This window comes from Chiloscyllium plagiosum, unplaced genomic scaffold (genome assembly GCF_037043375.1).
Source record: "Chiloscyllium plagiosum isolate Xiang-an unplaced genomic scaffold, Cpla_swu_hap1 HiC_scaffold_6, whole genome shotgun sequence".
NCBI classification, from domain to species: Eukaryota; Metazoa; Chordata; class Chondrichthyes; order Orectolobiformes; family Hemiscylliidae; genus Chiloscyllium; species Chiloscyllium plagiosum.
The window spans coordinates 82159289-82183020 of NW_028270144.1; the positions used below are offsets into that span (position 1 = coordinate 82159289).

Here is a 23732-nt window from a genome sequence, read left to right on the forward strand (position 1 = left end):
GATTGACTCCTAATTGGACCAGGTCTCTTCAATCGACGTGTCAATCCTCTCTCGGATCTTGACAAACTCTGAGATCAGGTTCGACTACCTTTAGTCATTTTAAAATGTATCAAACTACTAAAGTCTGATGCAGAATGACTGTAACTGCTGGGGAAAAAAAAACTTTTTAGTAGTTTAAAAACTGAGAGGAGGGTAGGTACCCCACTTTGCCTGGGTCCTGGGCAGAGCTCAGCTGACTTAGACCTACTGGGTTGCCACGATTTTGAATCCCTCTCTCTAATCAACTTGTATTCCTCAACTAACATCTGATAAATGAATTATTCTCATTGATATTTTTAGGACAATGTTGTACACAAATAAGCTCTTACATTTCTGTACAATACAGCACTGATTATGATCTTAAAGCAGTTCATTGGCTGTATAAGATTTTATGACATTGAAGTTAAAGTTGCCATATGAATGTAAGTTACTTGCTTTTCTTTTATTATTTATCTGTTTTGAGAAACAAGCTATTTCACAAAAACTGAATCTAAATTTGTCATTCTTATATACATAACCTGTATTTGTCTGCATAGCTCAACATATAATACAAACTTTGTTTCCTATTTTTATTTTGCATAGTTCAAACATAGGAAAATACACAAGGATGGAGTGTATACTTTCTATAACAAAACATAAAAGTGTTTTATTCAAAGCCCAAACATTTAGAAGTTTATATAAATACAATTTTAAGGGCATTATTTTATTAGCAGCACATTTTTAAATGATTATTTTATCAAGTATTTGCTGAATGATACTACTTATACATACTGTGCAAAACTATGAGCACACAGGTAGCATGTTTTACAGTACTGTAACACATTTTGATTTTCCCCTTAGGTATAGTTTTGAAGATAATTGAATTTATAACAATAAAGAATTGAAATGTATGAAAAAGAAGAAACATTTAGAAAGCTGAAAAACCTCTAAAATGAGAACAGGAAAGACTTGAATGCAGGTCCAACAAGGGCAAAAATAAGTTAATGTTTCAGATGAGATCCTGCATCAAATATCTGATGAAAAGCCAGATCCGAAATGGTAACCTATTATTTATTTAGCTAAAACCCAAGTATTTATGCTTTCAGGGAAGATGGTCTTGCATGCTATTTATATAAATATTTAACCACAACCAAATAGACACATTTCATCACTATTTAACATCAGGGTGTGAATTAAGCCCCACTTAAAATGTGAAAATTAAATACAACTGTCTCTAGCAATAAGACAGCTACTTCCCACTTTTGAAAATGTATCATATAACTGCCAAAGAGACTGACAACTAAGTTATATATTTGAAAATATAGCCAAGTGGTATCAATACCATTGAATATTTTAGTGTCATACTTGAGAGCATCTTAGCACACACAGATGACCATGGCAGCCAACAGTACATCATAGAACATGATTTGTTACAAATCAATAACATACACTGCCACCCATTCCTATAGGTGGGAACATTATTATAACATAGATTCTTTTACTATTTCATTGCTATCCAAGAAGTACTCATCATCAGTAGTGGTGTCCGAGTTTGATTCTGAGTAACAAGAAAAGTTTTGTTTGTCAACCACGACTGGTGTACTTTGTTGATGTGGTGAAAGACTGTTTTCTGATACTTTGCTGCCTGTAGATGATGAACTTAAAAGTCTGATTATATCGGTGGGATTTTCCTTAGGCCAGAATAATTTAATGTCTACAGGAAAATATTCATGATTCCTTTCAGTATCATCATTCACCCCCGGATCCTGGTTTATTTCACTTGTAAGTGGATTGAAAACATCCTCATTTCTTGGAGATGAGACCCTGCTGTGAAGGTATCCAGGTTTCCACAATCTGTCCACAACCAAAACTCTTTTCATGTTCTCAAGGTGTGTTTCTTTCCTTTTCTCTTCTTTAGAAACATTTGTTTTGTCTTTATTTCCAATTTCTAAATCATGATTGTCCAAGCTAAACTTATTGCTATGATCTGTAACCCAGTTATTCTGGTCAAATTCATTCTCACCAGAAAATGGGAGATCAGAATAAGATCGATAAAGTCTGTTGGATTTCATTTGATTTGAAAACTGAAATCTGGTGTTGACTCGCTTCTTTTGAGCAGTTGGTTTAAAATTATACGGCCTGTTTGTGGAAAATACATTTTCATGATTTTGGAGGGTGGATTGGTTGCAATTAATATCTTTTAAACTTTTTGTTTTATAGAGATTACCACACCAACTTTGAACGTTCTGAGGATTGGGCCTGAGAGAATATCTCAAGCTGGGGTACGTTTTTGAGAATCTAGCTGTCTTTGCCTGGTATTTATTGTTCAGTTTCGATGGATCATCTTCATCAATACCAGAGGAAGTTGCTCTGTATTGAGAAAAATCACTGTAGGCATTTAATCTATTACGAAAGTTATTAATCTCTGCGAGATGTGAATCAATTTGGCTCTCCTCTGGAGAACACTGCTGAAATGAATTAGAAACTTTTGTATTTTTCATCCACATTCTCAATGCTTGATTCTGAAATATTTCTTCATGGAATGATTTCCTTCCATATTTGATTGTTTTGCTACCTTCATTCACGTTGTCACAGCTTTGTGCCAGGAATTCTGCATTAGTCAGTGAATGATCACATATTACATTTCTGTTGTAATGTACAATATTTTCAGGAGACAGAAGAGCAGGTAACAAATTATGTGATGAAGAAATGTTGTTGTTTAGATGGCTATCAATGTGTTCACAACCTTTATTATATCTTTCAGCCAAAGTAAAATCATCACTTTTCATTGGTTCTCCTGTGATTTTCTTGTGACATGTCATATCTATAAAAGACATTTGATGAATTGGATCCTGTATTGAAGAACTAATGTCAGTTTCTGATTTATAGTGTTTTAAATTAACACTGCATCGTTGATTCAAAGAAATGTCACTATCTGGAAACCAATGCTGAAACTTTGTAGTTTTGGCATCTGTGATGTCTGTATAAGACTGCAGATCAATTGGTTTCTTAGAGAAAGCTTCTCTGTTGTTTTCAGGTTGGCAAAATTCTAGATTCTTGCTATCTCCTGCATCCATTACACCACTTCTGTTTGGAGAATGAGCCGGTGACTTAGGTTCTTTGTTGTTTATGATTTTTGAAGGAGACTGTTGTCCAGCCAATGAGGTCACTAATGAAAACTCATTGTTGGTTTCAGGTTTGTTCTTTTGTAAGTAAGAATTCTTTCTTCTGTTCATTATAAATGCACCACTCATTATGGAATGGGTCGGTGACTTTTCATGATTGCTGAGAGTGATATCAGTAGTGGGCATTTGTTCAGTCACCTTCAGCTGTGATGAGGGTGCACTATTTTTTTTATGAAAACCTTTAAACTTTAATCTGTCATCAGCTTTTTTGTCATCATGTATTTCAGTAAGATGTGATGACACATTTGGTGTGGTATTTTTCTTGGTATTTGTGATCGTGATTGTGGATTGTACGCAACTTAATGAACCTAATGCTGGAATGTTGTTCATTTCGGAAGAGTCTTTTTGTAAATGTTCATTGACTCCAGTATCTGCTGTGACAGTAGCATCATTGAGTGAAAAACCTAGTGTCTTACTTTTACTACTGTCTATGATATTTTTGGAAGAGTGATGACTGCTCACTGGATCCAGTGCTGGAAGTACTTGGCTTATCGTAAATTTGTCCTGATTAATGGTATTGACATCCTTAGTGACTGATGAGTAACACAGTTGCCTGTCTGCTGTGCATGTAGGAGATTTTTGTTGAGCAACTTTGCCTTCTGCTGAGGTTGTACTTACGGTTTCCTGTTTACACTTTTTCAAGTAGGCAGGACTTTCTCTGTGGGCACTTACAGCAGCACTGTTTAACAAGTAAGTTGCAGGTCCCTGTTTATGACTGCATGGGGTATCTGTAAGGGAAGACTGGCTGTATACTTGATTCAGTGGTGAAGGCATACACTCAGTCTCAAATTTATCTACATCACTAACATTATTAATTTTTCTGTCCACAGTGATGCCATCAATATTTGGGGAGCAGCTCTGTAACATATTGTTTGTGCTTGTGATATTTTGATGAGTCCACTGTCCATTCAATTCTTCCGCTGTGGAAATTGCATTGTCTTTGTCAGGTTGGCATTTTCTGCTACCTGTCATGTCATCTTGGACGAGGGAAAGAGCTTTTGATTCCTCTTGGTTGCTGCTTTGTAAGCTACTTTCGGGGAGCAACTGGCTGGACTCTGCAGAACGTGGGGAGGGTGAACTCTTTGTTTTACGTAAAACATTGAATTTGAACTTAGCAGAAGGTCTTCTACGGCGGTAGATGTCAGTAACCTTTGTTATGCATTGCTGCAATGTATTTTTCTTCACATTTGTAGTGGAGTGATTGGGACTGAAGGGATATAATGGGGCCGTGTCACTGCCTGTTTTAGCTTGCTGCTTTTGGAAATTCTCATCTATTTCTACGTCATCACTCTCCAAAGAATGAGGCAATGGTTTATCTATATTTCTGATTGAATTAGGAGGAGACCTTTGGTCAGTTAATGTATCTTGTAAAACAGTTAGACTACTTTCTTCAGATCGGTAATGTTTGGTATTCTTTATAACCTCTGCATCCAGAGTGCTCTCAGCACTGAGTGGGAAATTGATCAGTGGGTTCATTTTGTTATGTGGTGAATAATTTTGTGACTGATATTTATGCCTTTGTGCAATATCAGTTGAAAGCTCTTGCTCAATCTTGGAATCTGATGTTGAAGATATATGGGGTATTCCTAATTTGTAATGTTGCACATTATCTTTAGTGAATCTTCTATTTAAATTAATGTAATTTTTATCTGGGTACACATTCTGTTGAATATTTCCCTTTCCCGTTGTGATATTCGTTGGAGTCCTCTGGCTGATTAGTCTACCTGCTGAATCCCTACCATGGTTTTCAGATTGGTAATTCTTTGCATTACAGACAGCTCCTGGACCCACAGGGAGGTGATCAAAGAGCAGAGACTGAGAATGTGACTCGTTTGTGTTGTCACATGTGCCATTTACTGGAAACAGTTGATCTCCAAGTGAATCTGGTGTTGAGCGATGACTGTGATTCTTATGCAAATACTCATCATGCCCCCTGTCCATCGTAACATCTCCATTAAGTTGCGATTGAGTCAGTGAATGGCTTTTCTCTAAGAGAGTTACAGGGAAACTCTGACTGGTCAGTGATGAGGGTGCACTGTTAGCTGCAGGTATTGTATTAAAGGTTAATACATTAAAAGATTTATTATCATGAAGTATTTCTGGCACCTTTGATGAATCATTCTGCAAAGCATCTTTCTTGATGTCTGTAACAGACTTCACGGACTGTATGTCATTTAGTGAATATACTGCTGGAATTTTGTTAATTTCTGTTAAGTTATTTTGTAAATGTTCTCTAATATCTGTAATGTCAGGAGCATTGTTGAGTGAAATACTTATATTTATGGCCTTATATTTACTGCTATCAGTGGTATTCTTTGAAGTATTGTAACTGGACACTGAATCAAGTGCTGAAGATATATGGCTGCTATTTTGATTAATTGCACTGACAACAGTTGTGACTGGTGAATGACTCAATGGCTCATCCTTGTAGCTGTCTGTTGTAGTTACAGATTTTTGTTGAGGAGTTTTATCTTCTGCTAAATCTGCACTTTTAGGTTCCTCATTGCACTTTTCCAAAAAGTTAGAACTTTCTCTGTGGGCATTGACAACAGCACTGTTTAACGAACAAGTTGCAGGCCTGTGTTCATGCCTGTGTGGACCATCTGTAGGAGAAAACTGGTCAAATTCTTGATCCTGTGGTGAAATTATAGACTCCGTCTCAGATTTATCTACAGCACAAAAATTATTTATTTCACTGACCACAGTAATGTCATCAATATTTGGGGAATGAACATCTAACATATTCTTCTTGCCTTCTGTGATATTTTGCTGGATCCATTGTCCATTTAATTCATCTGCTGTGGAAATTGCATTGTCCTTGTCAGATTGGTGTTCTACTTCTTTGGTACCTGCCATGTCATCTCGGACCAGTGAAATAGCCTTTGATTCCTCTTGGTTGGTACCTGCCATGTCATCTCGGACCAGTGAAATAGCCTTTGATTCCTCTTGTTTGGTACCTGCCATGTCATCTCGGACCAGTGAAATAGCCTTTGATTCCTCTTGGTTGTTACTTTGTAAGCTATTTTTAGGGAACAACTGGCTGGACTCTACACACGATGGTAAGGGTGCACTCTTTGTTTTATGCAAAACATTTAATTTGAACTTAGCAGAAGGTCTCCTATGGTGATAGATGTCAGTAACCTTTGTTATGTAATGTCGCCATGTGTTTTTCTTCACATTTGCAGTAGTGCGATTGGGACTGAACAAATATAACGATGCTGTGTCACTGCCTGGTTTAGCTTGCTGCTTTTGGAACTTCTCATCTATTTCAATGTCACCACTTCCCAAAGAATGAGGTAATGATTTGTCTAAGTTGCTGATTGAATTAGTAGATGATATTTGGTCAGTTAATGTAGCTTGTGAAACAATTGGACTGCTTTCTTCAAATTGACAATGTTCAGTTTTCCTGATAATGTCTACATCCAGAATACTGTCAGCACTGAGTGGGAAGTGGGTGAGGGGGTTGATTTTGTTATGTGCACATGTGGAAGTCTGTTGATCAGTCACTGAAGAGGGCAGTGTAGGTTCAGTGCTGTCCTTTTCTAAATGCTTATTGCCTCCTCCATCCAGAATAACATGCAGACTGTTTTGTGCATAATTCTGTGACTGATATTTATGCCTTTGTGCAATATTTGTTGAAAACACTTGCTCAATCTCAGAGTCTGACATTGAAGACATATGTGGTCTTCCTGATTTGTAATGTTGCACATTATTTTTGGTGACTCCTCTATTTAAATTAATGCAATTATTATCTGGGTACACATTCTGTTGAATATTTTCCTTTCCTGGTCTGATATTTGTTGGAGTTCTCTGGTTGAGTGGTCTACCTGCTGAATCCCAGCCATGGTTCTCTGATTGGTAACTCTCTACATTACAGACAGCTTCTGGACCCACAGGGAGGTGATCAAAGAGCAGAGACTGAGAATGTGACTCATTGGTGTTGTTGTCACATGTGCCATTTGCTGGAAACAGTTGATCACCTAATGAATCTGATGTTGAGAGATGACTGTGGTCCTTCTGTAAATACGGAATACATCCTCTGTCCATCATGATATCTTCTTCAAGCTGGGATTGAGTCAGTGAATGGCTTTTCTGTAAGAGAGTTGTCGGGGAACTCTGACTGGTCACTGGTGCCAGTGACGAGGATGCACTGTTAGCTGCTGGTATTGTTTTAAAGATTATTACATTAAAAGATTTATTTTCATGAAGTATTTCAGGCATCTTTGATGGGTCATTCTGCAAAGCATCTTTCTTAATATCTGTAGTAGTCTTATATTTACTGCTGACATTGATATTCTTAGAAGTATTATAAATGGTGACTGGATCCAGTGCTGGAGTTTGATTAACTGCACTGACAACAGTAATGACTGATGAATGACTCAGTGGCTTGTCCTTGTAGATGTCTGTTGTTGTTATAGATTTTTGTTGAGGAGTTTTATCATCTGCTAAATCTGAACTTTTAGGTTCCTCTTTGCACTTTTCCAAATAGTTAGGACTTTCTCTGTGGGTACTGACAGCAGCACTGTTTAACAAATAAGTTACAGGCCTGTGTTCATGCCTGTGTGAGCTATCTGTATGAGACAAATGGCTGGTTTCTCGATCCAGTGGTGAAATTATAGACTCCGTCTCAGATTTATCTACAGCACAAGATTTATTTATTTTGCTGACCATAGTAATGTCATCAAAATTTGGGGAATGAATTCTGCCTGCTGTGATATCTTGATGTGTCCATTGTCTATTCAACGTGGAACCCGCACAGTATTTATCAGATTGGTTTTCCTCTATATTTCCACAATCTGCCAACAACTTGATGTCGTTTCTGACCAGGGAAAAAGCCTTTGATTTCTTTTGGTTGTGGCTTTGTAAGTTATCTTCCAGGAGCGACTGGCTGGTCTCTGCAGATGATGGTGAGGGTGCACTCTTTGTTTTATGCAACTTTGCAGAAAGTCTCCCATTGTGATAGATGTCAGTAACCTTTGTTACGTAATGCCACAAAGTATTTTTCTTCATATTTGTTGTAGAATGATTGGGACTGAACGAATATAATGGTGCGGTATCACTGCCTGTTTTAGCCTGCTGCTTTTGGAAGTTCTCATTTAATTCCATGTCAGCACGTTTCAAAGAATGAGGTAATGGTTTGTCTAAGTTGCTGATTGAATTAGTAGGTGATCTTTGGTCAGTTAATGTATCTTGCAAAACAATTGGACTGCTTTCTTCAGATTGGTAACGTTCAGTATTCCTGATAACATCTGTATCCAGAATACTGTCAGCACTGAGTGGAAAGTTGGTGGGGGGGTTGATTTTGTTATGTGCACATGTGGAAGTCTGTTGGCCAGTCACTGAAGAGGGCAGTGTAGGTTCAGTGCTGTCCTTTTCCAAATGCTTATTGCCTCCTCCATCCAGAATAACATGTAGACTGTTTTGTGCATAATTCTGTGACAGATATTTATGTCTGTGTGCAATATTTGTGGAAAATTGTTGCCCAATCTCTAAATCTATTGTTGAAGATGCATGAGGTGTCTCTGATTTGTTGAATCTTCTTTTTAAATTATCTGGGTACAGATTCTGTCCTGGTGTGATGTTTGTTAGAGTCCTCTGGCCAATCATTCTACTTTGTGAATCCTCACCATGATTTTCTGATTGGTAATTTTCCTCATTTCTGTCACATGATTTCTGATTGTGAGCAATTTCAGTTCCCTCTGACGAATCATTGTGCATTGCAACTTTTTTGATATCTGTAGAAGTGGTTGTGAAATGTAAAACAGTTAACATTTCTGGTGATGGATTTATACTATGGCTTTCAGATTTGTTCTCTTGTAAAATCTGACTGTGTTCTCCATGCACATGGGTGTCATTGCTGAGCAAGGGATGAACCAATTGTTTTTTTTGGTTAATATGAATAATGTTGGAAGTTAGCTGCTGACTGGTCTTTTCAGTATGCAAACTGTCAGGACTTTTTCTGTTTCCTGTGGTATGAACCCTGTTTGAAGAATAACATAGTGGTTTGTGTTCATTTAAGAATGTGTTATCTTTAAGCAGAGACTGATTAAAAGCTGTATCCAGTCCAGAAGGGGAACCATCCATCTTAAATTCATAGGCTCGATTGTAATCTCTTGTAATTCCTCTAGTAGTGTCAGCAGTATTTTGTACCCGATTTTGAAATGCCTTTGCTGAATGAGTTTTCAAGTCAACGTCTGCATCTGATATCAAAACAGCTTTGTAGTTTTCAGAGTGTTCATTTTCTGAATTCTTGATAAGATCTGATTTCACCGGCAAATGGATCAATAACTTGTTTGCTTTAAAATGAGTATTTGGAGAAGGTTGGCTAGTTGCTATAATCTGTGGTGGAACTGAAATTTTTTTTTCAGACTGGTAGCTTTCTGTATACTTAATGGCTCCTGGATCCATAATGGTATTATCATGGAGTAGAAAGTGAGTTAATGACTTATCTTGACCAACTGTAAAGTTTGGGAGAGGCATTTGATCACACTGCAAATCTTGTGCAGCAGGTTTATTGCTAGCATCACACTTTGATAAATTTTTATTGCCTCCACTGCTGAAGGAAAATGTAAATGACGTATTTTGGTTCAAATATGGTGTGATAGTTCTAGTGGGCTGTTCTTCATTTGCGGTTTCAGATATGGCTTTCTTAATTGTTTCACTGTTGCTTCCACTTTTTGAGTAATTTGTCGATGACTTGTTTTTGTTGGTAATTGTAGACAGGTATTGCATTACTACAACGGATGGTGATGTGTCTATCGTTTCAGATTTATAATTTTGCACATTATCAGCACCATGTATTTTGGTTGAATTGCTATTCTCTGTGCTATTTGAAAGAGATGTTTTTGAGTTTGTTAAAGAAAGAACAGGCTTTGGATCAGATTTATTCTCTTGACATTTTCTGTCTACAGTTATGTCAGTACACTTGACTGAATCACTGAACAAACGGTATTTGTAGTTGTTAGGTATGGGAAACTTGTAGCTGAACACTTGGTCTGTTGAAAGTGTGGTCACAGCTTCTTGTTTGTCATTTTGTTTAGAGCATCTCTCAAGGTTAAGTGCACTGCTAGTTAATGATAGACTTTGGGAAGCAAATGCTTTGTGCAAATAGTTTGGAGATTCAGTTATAATAATTCCTGTTGCACTACATTCTTCCGATTCATCATTTTGTAATAAATCTTTATTCTTACTTTTTAAGTAGACAGCATCTGTTTTTGAATGATTGCTTGACAAACAGCCATTAATATTTGTTGTCAGAATGTTACCAGCATTGTTCATTGGATGATTTTGAAACACATTTTTAGATTCAATAATAGAAGACTGTGAGTGAGATGCAGGTTTTGGTAATACTGAATTGTCAGCTTCACATTGACCTGTTCCAATTAAAGCACAGGCATTGCATTGTTGTTGAGAAGCTTCAATGTTGTACTCGACAGGTAGTGCTTGTTCTCTCGTGTTTTCACTCAACTCAGAGGAATTTTGTACAGTGTTTGTTTTGCCACTTCTGTGTATTTCTGTAAGGTGATCATAACTTTTACCATCTTTCTCATGTGTGATGTTTCTTTGTAATTCAGTATTACTCAAATCTTCAGTCTCCAAAATCATTTCATGTTTATTCAATGCATCTACAAAATAATTAAGATAAAGCATTAACACATAAGAGTTAGTTTGCTCTGGAAACAGAGCAGAAACCATATACATTTACACAAGGATAGAAAAATTAACTAAGTATACTTTGCAATACTACAAGATAGATTAGTAATGATTAAGGTCTTGGAATAAAACATCTGTTCACCTTCTCAGTTAATGAATAATGGTGTCCTGGAAACATCATAAAATTATATTTCGTAATTGTAATTGTAAAATGTTCAATGTGTCAGAATTTAACTATATCATAACTACTATTACTTACCAGCAATGTTATTTGTTTCCAAGTCTTGACTAAGGATGTTAGACTGTATTTGTTTACTCAAGTCACGAAACACATGTATTTTTCTTTCAACATGGGGAACTGCTGCTGCCTTCAACCGTACCTGAGATAAATTAGAATCTCTTAAATAATGCTGTAATTTAAGCTATAAAATGGCAGAATACCCTAAAGACTACATTAACATATAAAAAACACATTTTTACAAGTAACAATATGCATTTAAGTTTCTAGATATTTTCTAATCAATCTATTCAGATATGTTATTCTAAACCTCGAAGAGCAGATGGGACTTGAGCCCACATCTCCTGGCTCCGAGATCAGGACACGAACAATGTATATAGGAGTCTTTATCTAATCTAAACTTTATTCTTTTATTCAAAACTACTGCTAAGTTTCCCTGAGTTTTTAAAATATCTTTATCTCTATAATTATCCCTCTTAGTAAAAGCTTTGGAATCGGAAATTAGGTGTCAATACATTCAATTATGCAAGGTGGGTCCCCTAGGACAGCTGAAAACACTCAACCCAAAATTGAGTAGAACCAATTTCCTGGCATTTCTTGGTTACCTAAAATCGGTTAATATATAAATGAGCTGTGAGGACTTTGTGGTGCAATGATCCATGAGTTCTGGGTTCACAACTTATCTCTACAGAGGTGTGTCACAGCATATCTGAATGGATTGATTAATACTATCTATACAAATGCAAGGCAAAAGGGCTCTTGTAGCACAATGATAGTGTCTTGACTTCAAAGCCAGGAGGCCTGGATTCATGATCCACCTGCTCCAGAGGTATATCATAACATCTTTGTCAGTGGCAAGATATCTGTTTAGTAACCCTCAAAATCTTTGTCCCGAGGAGTTTTGAAACATGTGAGATGGACAAATTAAGCTACTAAGTTAATTCTATAATAGTAGATATTTAAGTTAGGAAAGGCAGAAAGTGAAGGATGAATTACTAGACACACAATGACAGAAAAACACTAAATGTAAACAGGTATCAAGGTTAAGCCCCTGGATTATAATATGGAAATGTGTAAGGTCATTATCTGACCAGAGACAGGGTAGTGTATTCCTCCTAAAGGTTAGGGTGTGAAACTTTAGCATATGCAGAGACTCTCTCTCCACGAGGCCACGAAAGTTTTCTTGCAAGATCATTCCAAACTCACCTCATTAACCATACACCATGTTCCTATAATGTCATGTGTGTCTGACGTTAGCCTGATTTTCCCACTTGTAGGAGGAAGTATGTACCACTGCCAGCACATCCCAGGATTCCTGGTGCAGTAACATATTTAAAAAGGCTGTCGTGCACCCAGATAAATACTGCCAGTCTCGAGCTGCTCTGCGTGATTCATGACATTTGCCCCAGACATAACATGTAAGGGAAAATTGGGACTCCTAGTGGACAGGGATCTAGAGGTCCTGGAGGACATGTAATGCAGGAGGGGGGGGGGGGGGCGCTGATCTCTGCTCCCAGGACAAAAGATGGCTACAAGGTTGACACCAAGTCAGTGCCAACCATCCAGAAGAATTCCTAGCAATTCAGGGAAGTGTGTCTGTTACTGCGCCCACTGCTGGCCAGGGCTCATGCTTTACCACTGTCATTATTGCATGCAACATTTCCCTCAGTCACTCTGACCCACCCATTCCCCTAAGCATACTGCTCATTGGTTATCTGATGGCATTTTCTTGCAAATTTTATTGAATGTTACAATTTAAATCCTTTTCAGTGTTGTAGAAATGTTTTATATTATCATCAATCTCATTTATTTGCAGGTTTCCATCTTGCCTACAGTATGATACAAATTTTCTCTGCCAACATAGCTAATCTCAATGGGCTCGGCGTTCAATTTCCAGTTCTACCTTGACTCTAGGGAGCTCCATAAAATCTTTTACTGGTTGTTCCTTAACTGAATGTTCCTTGACCTATTGCTCTGTAAGTTGCTGCTCCTTGATCAGAGGTTTCTTGACCTTAACTGACTCTTCCACCACTTGAAGAAAATTCAAAGCCAAATACATATTGCTATTCAGAAGTGAGAACTCTTAATTGTGAATTATGTATTACTTCCCTACCATTTGACATCTCATGTTTCAGCTACCTGTAGCATATTTTTCATCTTCTCCTAGCCCCTGTAGTTGAACTGCTTTCGGCTGTAAACAGTGTTCCTTCAACCATAGTAGACTTACTAATACTATGGTGACAATTGCCTCAGTAATGGGCTTAAAACTGGTAAGATGCCATTGATATAAATATTTTCTCACCAAAAGACTAGGTTGGGAACACTTATTTCCGCTGGAAAGACCTTTGGCTTGTTTCTATTATAATCTGTTTTACCTCATGAACTTTTGTGGAGAGTTGCTATTTCATTTATGTTGGCTGCATTGAGAATCTGTCCATTTGGCACATTTTCTGAAAGTCAGTTATAACAGATAAAGCATACTTTTTTTTAAAATAGCTGCACACTGCTTGTGCCTGTGAATTTTCTTGCTTCAGTGTTGACAATGACTGTTTCTTGTTTCTATCTTATTTACTGTACGAGTTTGTCACGTGAGTTTTTAAAAGTTTTGTATAGAATGGATCTTCTGCTTTTAGAATTGGTCTATGTTGCTTCTGGACTTCTCCATTTCCACTTAAATAGTCTTCTCAAGCCAAATCTTAATTTGACTGTAATAAAGCTGTCAAAGCTTCATCAACAATTACAATAAAAATAATGTTTTATGAACTCTGACTTTAAATCTCTCGAGTCAATGTTTTTGGCAAATCTGTAGAGATAATTTACAAATAATATGGGGGCTATTGGATGCTGAATTCTATTAGATCTGGTCTTTCAAGAATTTTACTTATTCCACAATTGAAGTAAGTGTTACAGGCCTTCCGACTTCATTCAAAGTATATGTTTCATGTTTTACGCATTGGCAAATCATCTATACTCCCACTTTTGTAAAATTAGAACATTTGCTCAGTGTCTAAATTAGAAGCTAATCTACATTTTAAGAAATGTTTTCTCATAGATGTCCAACTATACTCTATTTGGCCTATCTCTGAAATGAGATCTTGACAATATTATTTTTGCTGTCACATCTTTCCAATGCTTTTGATTCTACAGTCTAGCAATGCTGCTAATGTGTGCAGCTCTACTGAAAGCTTTCCCTTTGCTTTTGCAGATGAAATACAGGCTTCCTACAAGCAAAATGGAGCAACCCTATTCCTGTACAAGCAGTTGTTGAAGCAACCAACAGGAGGAAGAAACCTTCTAGGTCATGACCATTTTTCCCTATGCCCATACATGTAAGTGATTGGCTTAGTGCGTTTTGATCATTTTTGATACACAATAACTGTATAAAGAAGACTTTATTAAGTTGTGTGTGTATGTGGAAGGTTCTGCAGTCACCCGGTTGCTACATAAGCATGATACTACGTAGACTCTGTACCCTAAAGTAATAAAGAGCTGTGCTTGAAAAGAATTGTTATGTGACCACAATGAGAAGTTTACCCCAGTTCTTCAGCAGTCACTGAATCAGCTGGGTTTAAGTTTTTCAGTAATTATTTTGGCATGATGTCAAAGATGGATATTTTTCACCTAATTGAAGGGCACTGCTCAATTTATGTTCCCTCACAATAGTCAGTACGGCTTAAGTGATTAACTAGATAATCTTTGCAATGTATGGTCAAGGTCCCATAGGTGCTTTCCCTCTTGCTGGTTTCTTCACCAGCTACTGCAGGCCATGTCTGATAGCTATATCTTTTAACACACAGCCAGCTTAAGTCAGTAGTGGTGATACTGAGCCACTCTAAGTGATGGTCATCCTGTGCTCTTGTCATCCAGATAACATTCAATGTTCTTTCCAACCCATTGTTTTTCCCTATAAGTTATTTTCATACTGGGGAGGTGATATATCAGCTAAGGGTGCTAAGTGGTAATTAGTAAGAGGCTCTTGCCCTTGGTGGACTCGATGCCATGAGAGTTAGTGGGATCAGAACTCAATATTGAGGAATCACCAAGCAATGTCTGGCTGACTATATACCACAATGCCACCACCTCTGCTGAGTCTGCCCTGTTAATGGGTCAGGACATAAGCAGGAAAGGTGATGCCCAAGTCTAGGACTTATCTGTACTGTATGATTCTGAGGGGACTTTTTTTATTTACTCATCAGATGTGGGCATTACTGACTGGCCAGAATTTATTGCCTGTCTTTAGTTGTCCTCAAGATGGTGAACTGCCTACTTGAATCTCTGTAGTCCACCTGTTGTGGGTTGACCCACAATGCTACAAGGGAGAGAATTCCAGGATTGTGACACAGTGACAGTGAAGGAACAGCAATCTAATTCTGAGCCATGATTGTGAATGGAGTGGAGGGGAACTTGCAGGTGGTTGTGTTCCCATATATCTGCTGCCCTTGTCCTTCTAGATTGAAGTGGTCAAGGGTTTAGAAGGTCATGTCTGAGGGTCTTTGGTGAATTTCTGCAGTGAGTCTTGTATATAGTACATGTTGCTGCTGAGTATCAGTGGTAGAAGGAGTGGATGTTTGGGGATGTGATGCCAATCAAGCAGGCTACTTTGTCCTGGATGGTATCAAGCTTCTTGAATGTTATTGGAGTTGCATCCATTCAGACAAGTGGGGAGTATTCAGTCACACTCCTGATTTGTGCCTAGGTGGACAGGTTTTAGGAAGTCAGCAAATGAGTTAGTCACTGTAGTATTCCTAGCTTCTGACCTGCTCTTGTAGCCATTGTTTATGTGGCAAGTCCAGTAGACCTTTTTGTCAAAGATAACCACAAAGATGTTGATAGATGGGGATCCATTGATACCACTGAATGTTAAGGGGCAGTGGTTAGATTATCTCTTATTGGTAATAGTCATAGCCTGGCTTTGTGTGGTACAAATATTACTTGCCACTCGTCAGCACAAGCTTAGATATTGTCCAGATCTTGTTCAAAGTCTGAATACATCAAGTCATTGTTCGAGTCACCTGTGAGACTATTCTCCCAATTTTGGTACAAAAACAAAGGGGAGGATAAATAAGTGAACAGACACTTACATCGATTTAGTTTGGAAAGAGACATAAGAGGCTGAGACATGAGGGGAAGTAACTGAGGCAGCATAAATATTCTGATGTTGGGAAGTAAAAGCAAAGGTCACGAAGTTAAAGTAAAGGTCATAAAGTAAGGCCATATTCACAAAACCAAAATCAGCTATTGCTCCCCTCAAGTCATATTGGGTGTGACAAAGACAAAATAGAATGTTAGAGTAGTAAATAGGGGTATAGTTCAGTAGTAGAGCATTTGACTGCAGATCAAGAGGTCCCTGATTCAAATCCAGGTGTCCCCTACCTTTGGGTGGTACAGCAGCTCAGTGGTTAGCACTGTTGCCTTGCAGTGCCAGGGATCCAGGTTAGATTCTTGCCTTGGGTGAATGTGTGGAGTTTGTACATTCTCCCTGTGTCTGCGTGGGTTTCCTCCGGGTGCTCCGGTTTCCTCCCACAATCCAAAGATGTGCAGGTTAGGTGAATTGACCATGCTAAATTGCCCATAGTGTTCAGGGATGTATAGGTTAGATGTATTAGTCTGGGGTGAATGTATCGGAATGGGTCTAGGTGGGTTACTCTTCAGATGGTCGGTGTGGACTTATTGGGCTGAAGGACCTGTTTCCACACTATAGTCATTCTACATATCTATATTTAAAAGATGCTGATGGGGAGTGACCAAGGCAGTGTGAAACAGGTTAGGGGGCATCACTGTACAACGACCGTTACAACATCAGCAGTTTATGTGGGGAACTTCATGAAACCTGTCACAGCCAGCTGACGTCACCAGTCCTTACTGTGCATTCATAGAAAGGGCAGACATTTTATTAGCCATTTTGGTGTTTGGTCTTCAGTAGCTCTAAAAATGGATTGTGCTTGCTTGAATTAAAGTCCATACTACAAGTTTTGTAGAATTCTTGGGGAAGTTTGAGCGCTGCTTGAAAACAGCCTCAAAACTGTCTTTCACCTTATTTCAGGATTACAGAATTCCACCTCCTCTCAGGAACAGACCAATCCATCAAGACAAGTTGAGAGAGGCGCAAACCTGATGGAGCCAGATTCTGTCTGGGCTCGTTGCCCAAGTTTCATTCATGCCCTTAATTGTTTAGTAACAGGTGGAAATATTAAATTGTGTAGTAATTAATAATATAAAAAAAATCTTTGTACTTTGAGATGCATTGCTTACAATGTAAACAATTGCTCTCATGTTTTTCATGCTCATTTATAAAGTATTAATGAAACCATACCTGAATTTGCTGGAACATGTTTGGAGTTTCCAACTGTAATGGACTATAGTTACTGCATCTATCAAAAATAAGTATTAGAAAGTAAGAACAAACTTGTGTTTATACAATATAATTTACTTCCCAAAGTATTTTGCAATCAATTAATTACTTTCACAGTGTGGTTGCTGTTGTTACGCATGCACAGTCATGTCCACAAACAACAAGTTCAATAAATGACTAATTAGTCTACCTTATTTTTGTTTGTTAAAGAATAAATACAAAGGGCTATGATTCCCAGAGATAACCCCCTAGCTGTTCTTTTAAAAGTGGCATGATGATATCATGTTATACTGGTTTTAGGTTGGAGTTTGTGTAAGAAATGTTCCCTTCAGTGACTCTCCACCCCATTCCTTACCCCAGTTCCCAACACACCCTTTCCATAGCTCTACAGCACACACTTGCTTATTTGCAACCTCTACATCTGCTCCTTTCCCATCTGAATGGCCAATTAAGTTCTGTATCCTCCCTGCTTACTCAACAGTAACTCCTCTGTCTCTATCCTTTACCCACTCTCCACTCACTAGAACCAAGACATACATGCCCAGCCAGAAATTGTTTACCAGAAGATTTTCTCTTTTTAAAATTGTGTTTTTCAAATGAAATCAAATTTGAAGAAAATAATTTGCTTTTCTTTGACAATTGTAACTTTAATATTTGTTTCTCTCAATTTTAAAATATAAAACTACTGGCCTGTAATATGATAGAGCTTCAGCAATAAGGCCCAGGACTGAATATAGCTCTGTCCCCATTTGTGGGAGAGTCTGAGATGTCAGAAAAGTGGAAGGATTGGCATTAGAGATTGTAGTAGAGTAATGGGCTTAACAGCAGAAGCATACAAAATGATAAAAAGACACATGATTATGTAGAGACTGAGCTGGAAAGCAGCACAAGCTTGAACCAAGTGTGAAGCCAATGAATGTATAGACCAAGCTATACATATAAAAAGAGTTGTTGCTCAAAGTTCCATGACCTCCAACAGCATTACTTTGGGAGACTAATCAGAGTTAAACTCCAAACACAAGAATCTCCTCTCTGGGTGTAGGTTTGCTCGCTGAGCTGGAAGGTTCATTTTCAGACATTGCGTCACCATATGAGGTAACATCTTCAGTGAGCCTCCAGACGAAGCACTGCTGGAATTTCCTGCTCTCTACATTGGGGGTTCCTTGGGTTGGTGATGTCATTTCCTATGGTTATTCCAATATCCATAAACGAAGCTGCATCAGAACATTATTTCAATGAGTCACCACTCACTGCAGCACAGAGGAAAATCACCGATACAGTGTACTCAAAAAGAATGGATACCCAATGAACACAGTCCACAGAATTCTCAGCAACAAAACCAAACAAGCAGACAAAATGCATCCAGAAACCTTAGCCGCTCTCCCCTACATCAAAGACATCTGAGAAATGACTGCCAGACTACTCAGACCCCTTTGGCATCATGGTAGCCCACAAACCCACCAAAACAGCAGCTAATGAACTTGAAAGACTCTATACAGACAACAAGCAAAACTAATGTCATTTACAAAATACCATGCAAGAACTGTAACAAACACTACATTGGACAAACAGGCAAAAAACTAGCCACCAGGATACATGAACATCAACTAGCCACAAATCAATATGACCCTCTCTCACTAGCATCCTTACATACAGATAAAGGTAGGATACCAGTTCGACTGGGACATCATCATTCCTAGGACAAGCGTAGGAGTTTGTATGAGAATTCCTAGTAGCATGGCACTCCAACTGGATCTCTATTAACGAACACATTCACTTGGATCCCATTTACCACCATCTGAGAAAAAGAACAGGGAGTGACATCACCATAGGAAATGACATCACCACAAGAAATGACATCACCAACCCAAGGAAACCCAAAACATATAAATAGAAAGCATTTTAAAGCAATATAAATAGGAAACACCAGTTGTGCCTCATCAGGAGGCTCAGTGAAGATGTTACCGAGTATGGTGACAATACGTCTGAAAAATGAACCTTCCAGCTCAGCGAACAAACGTGCACCCAGACCCTAAACCCGAGCTACAAATCTTCTCAAAACTCGCTCATCTCCTCTGTGCAGTTTCTGTTCGTATCTCTGATGCCATATCATGATACAGTCAGCCTGCTCTGTTTCCGTCACAGCCTCAACAAAAGCAGAAGAAGTCACAATTCCATGGTTTTTGAGGTTTCCATAGTTTTCAGGGTGGCAGTGGTTAGCACTGCTGCCTCACAGCACCAGGGATTTGGGTTCGAGTCCAGCCTTGGGACGACTGTCTGTGTAGAGTATGCACATTATCCCAGTGTCTGAGTTGGTTTCCTCTGGGTGCTTCAGTTTCCTCCCAAAATCCATAGATGTGTAAGTTAGGTGCATTAGTCAGGGATAAAATGTAGAGTAATAGGGTACGGGGCTAGATCTGGTTGTGACTCTTTGGAGGTTCAGTGTGTAGTTGTTGGGCTGAATGGCCTATTTCCCCACTGTAGGGATCCTCTTAATCAAACGTTAATTTCTGTGGAGCAAACTTTGCTGAGAATCTTTTACAACTGCCAACTCCTAGCTTGGATGCAGGGCCAGATAAAGGCTGGTAGTAGAATATAGACTGTGCCTGGGGAGAAGAACTACTCTATGGAACAGAGCTCTGATTGGAATCAGCAGTGAGGAACAGGTACAGAGAGTGTTAGCAGTGGTGCCATCCAACAGCAGAAAGCATCTGAACAGGAGTAGGCCATTCAACCCATTGTTCAACATGATCATGGCTGATCAAACACTTCAATGCCTTTATAACATTCCAATCTCTACCTTAAATATACTCAGTGACCAAGCTTCCACAGCCCCCTGTGGTACAGTAATCCAAAGGTTCACAACATGGAGTAAAAATTTTTCCTCATCTCTGTCCTACGTGGTATTGTCCTTATTTTTAAATTACATCCCCCAGTTCTCCCCACAAGCAGGGGGAATCATCTTATCCCACACAAGATATCATCTTTAGCATTTTTAAATTTTCAATGAGATCACTTCTCATTCATAGAGTCTTAGAGACGTACAGCATGGAAACAGACCCTTCAGTCCAACTCATCCATGCCAACCAGATATCCCAACCCAATCTAGTCTCACCTGCCAGCACGTGGCTGACATCCCTCCAAACCCTTCCTATTCATATACCCATCCAAATGCCTTTTAAATGTTGCAATTGTACCAGCCTCCACCACTTCCTCTGGCAGCTCATTCCATACATGTACCAAAAGTTGCCCCTTAGGTCTCTTTTATATCTTTCCCCTCTCACGTGGGTGGCACAGTGGCTAGCACTGCTGCCTCACAACACCAGAGACCCAGGTTCAATTCCTGCCTCAGGCAACTGTCCGTGTGGAGTTTGCCCATTCTCCCCGTGTCTGCGTGGGTTTCCTCCGGGTGCTCCAGTCTCCTCCCACAGTCCAAAAATGTGCAGGTTAGGTGAATTGGCCACGCTAAATTGCCCGTAGTGTTAGGTGAAGGGGTAAATGTAGAGGAATGGATCTGGGGGGTGGGTTGCTCTTCGGAGGGTTGGTGTGGACTAGTTGGGCCGAAGGGCCTGTTTCCACACTAATAATCTATGCTCTCTAGTTTTGGACTTCCCCCATCCCAAGGAAAAGACTTTGTCTATTTAGCCTATCCATTCCCCTCACAATTTTATAAACCTAAGGTCACCCCTCAGCCTCCAACATTCTTTGAAACTCTTGGGTATACAAACCCAAATCTCCTCATAGGTCAGTCCCACCATTCCAGAAACAAGTCTGGTGGAACACAAAGATGGGTTACAGCGTTACACTATAAAAGGAGACATAGGAGCAGAATTAGGCCATTTGGCCCATTGAGACTGTGCCATCAATCATTAGAGAAACATTTATCTTCCTGGTTTACATACTGATTGATCTATTGGACGTTCTAGTAATGCTTAATGTCAGATTTTCAGCACTTATGATTATTTAAGGTTTTGGCACTATTTTAAATAGCAAACACAATGAAAAAGAAATAAACAGTGTATCAATTAAACTTACTTGTTTTGTTCAGATTGAGACTGTATGTCTTGGTTTGCAAATTCAGAGGGCCTGGAAACAGGGTCTAGATTAGCATCTTCCCTGGAATTACCTGAAAAATTTATATGATTGACCTCATTTTTACTCTGTGGACAGTCTTTTGCATGTAGAAATCTCAAGTCACTTAAAGCTGGGAGAGAAATAAGCAAGTGGAAATTGTATTATTGGATCACAAAACAGTCACAATTCATTGCCAATGCAAGGTATAATTTTCATGTAACTGGACAAAATTCTTAAATTATAATTTTCAAAGCTATTATAGCAGTAATTAACATCTGGGTTCTGACGGATGTGGGGAGTAGTAGCTAAATTTGAAGCTATTTAGTACAATGAGGCACCCTCAATGTTAGTTGACAAATGCAACAGACTTAACGTGCTGTTACTGTGACTGACACAGTTGCAGATAAAGACAGCCTTTAGGACTGGGATGGGCAGAACTTTCTTCATTCAGGTGATGTATCTTTGGAATTTTCTTCCTCAGACGACTACAAAATTCAATCAAGTATGTTGAAGCTGGAGATTGCTACATATTAAAAACCCTGACACACTCATCCCGTGAATGAATAAAATCAGGAATAATGCAAGAAAATCAAGTTCAGGTCAAACAGCAACCATCATCTCATTGAATGGCAAAGCAGGCTCAAAGGGCTGAATGGTCTATTCCTGCTCCTATTTCTCACACTATTTTGCTAGATAGTGTGATTTGTTGTTGCTGAAAAAGAGATTGTGAAAACAGAAAAAATGAAAACAGCTCAGGAAGGAAAAATGATAAAGCCATGTGGCAATAATAGTTTGTCCAATAAAGTACCTTTTTCAGATTTGCGCCAATTGACAATTTGTTCACATTCTGACTGGGTTGGTAAAATACTTTAAAACCTGAACCTTGACCTTGTTATTGATCAGGGAGGAGAAAGTGAGGTCTGCAGATGCTGGAGATCAAAGTTGAAACTTTATTGCTGGAACAGCACAGCAGGTCAGGCAGCATCCAGGGAACAGGAGATTCGACGTTTCGGGCACAGGCCCTTCTTCAGGAATGATCATAAAACCAGAACTATGTCACATAGAAGTAAGCGTGTAACTAAGGACTGGATTAATCTGTTACTGCAACAATTAAATTGTTATACGTATAAGTTAACATGTGGCTGCTTAAATAAACAAATAATCTGTTGGTACATAATTATCTAATAAAAACTATTATAGAAATAGATGCTCCAAGCCTCCTTTTTCATGTTTCACATGGCAAAAATTAACATTCAAAATACTAAAAAAACTGCATGACTTTTCCATCCTTAAATATTGAAAGGAGGAGAGTTAATTTATAAGTAATGTCTTCTGTGTCAATAATGTCATTCTGTTGTCAATACTCACCCACTGTTTACCCAGCATTAATGTTAAATGACTAACAACAGGTACATTTTGGAGGTCAAATTATAGGATTTTCCACTTCCTTATTAAATGTATTCAAAAATGCTCATTCTGTATTGTGAATCTTTCAAAGTGATACCATTTTAAACCCGGACTGATGTAAGCCCAAATGACACTGTAGACTCATTGTCCTATTAGGATACACTACAGTTTTAAGTGATTAGTTGGCTTGGGAGAGGACACTGCTGTTGGATCACCTTTTCTGTCACTAAATTTGGAGGATCTTGCAATGGCATCACTGCTGGTGCATCCCTAATGCTTTGGAGGGCAATTGCTATTGTCAGGGATATGAATGACATGTCACATGCATTGTAGTTACCTCCAAATTCAGTAGATAAGAAGTTTTCTCCTAAACCAACTTGTCTAGCATTGAGGTGCTAGACACACAACACCTGCTCTGCTATGCAGGACATGTAGATCGAATGCCTTACACCAGAAACAACTGTCCCTTTTGGAAGTTGATCATAGCAGGGATCTCAGGAGGATGTTGGAAATGCTTTATAGATGCCTTCAAGGTATCACTTGGAGATCAAACATTACTGCAGGAGCAGACCACTGCCCTACCTTTTCCCATAGCCATGCAAATGTTTTCTCTGCATTCCAGATCCTAGCTGTGAGAAACAGGTTTACCTTCGTGTCATGACACATCAGACATAGAAACAGGTTAGGGCATTTATACTCGCAAACCTGTTGCATCATTCAATGAGATCATGCCTGATCTGTGACCAACTCCTTGCATTGCCTTTACTTTATTTTTCTTAACACCTAATGGTTAACAAACACCAAT

The 23732-nt window shown here is 38.6% G+C and overlaps 1 protein-coding gene and 1 long non-coding RNA gene across 5 annotated transcripts in view; one reads left to right on the forward strand and one right to left on the reverse strand.

The window, feature by feature from the left end:
- Positions 1 to 468: 468 nt before the first annotated feature.
- The window catches only part of LOC122550712 (uncharacterized), a 50964-nt gene continuing 27700 nt past the window's right edge, over positions 469 to 23732 (reverse strand). For 2 of the 4 annotated variants that reach the window (XM_043691860.2, XM_087988151.1), the window contains 3 exons: positions 17408 to 17465; positions 11116 to 11236; positions 469 to 10828 (listed from right to left, as the gene is read on the reverse strand). In XM_043691860.2, coding sequence (XP_043547795.2) covers positions 1500 to 10828; positions 11116 to 11236; positions 17408 to 17425 — 9468 coding nt within the window. In that variant the 5' untranslated portion in view covers positions 17426 to 17465 and the 3' untranslated portion in view covers positions 469 to 1499. Of the gene's footprint in view, positions 10829 to 11115; positions 11237 to 17407; positions 17466 to 21481; positions 21651 to 23732 lie in introns of all 4 variants that reach the window. The other 2 variants (XM_043691858.2, XM_043691857.2) reach the window with 2 other exon arrangements.
- On the forward strand, positions 6171 to 17400 carry LOC148149795 (uncharacterized). The gene is made up of 3 exons (XR_015757442.1): positions 6171 to 6499; positions 14300 to 14423; positions 17138 to 17400. It is a non-coding gene; the product is annotated as an uncharacterized LOC148149795 (long non-coding RNA).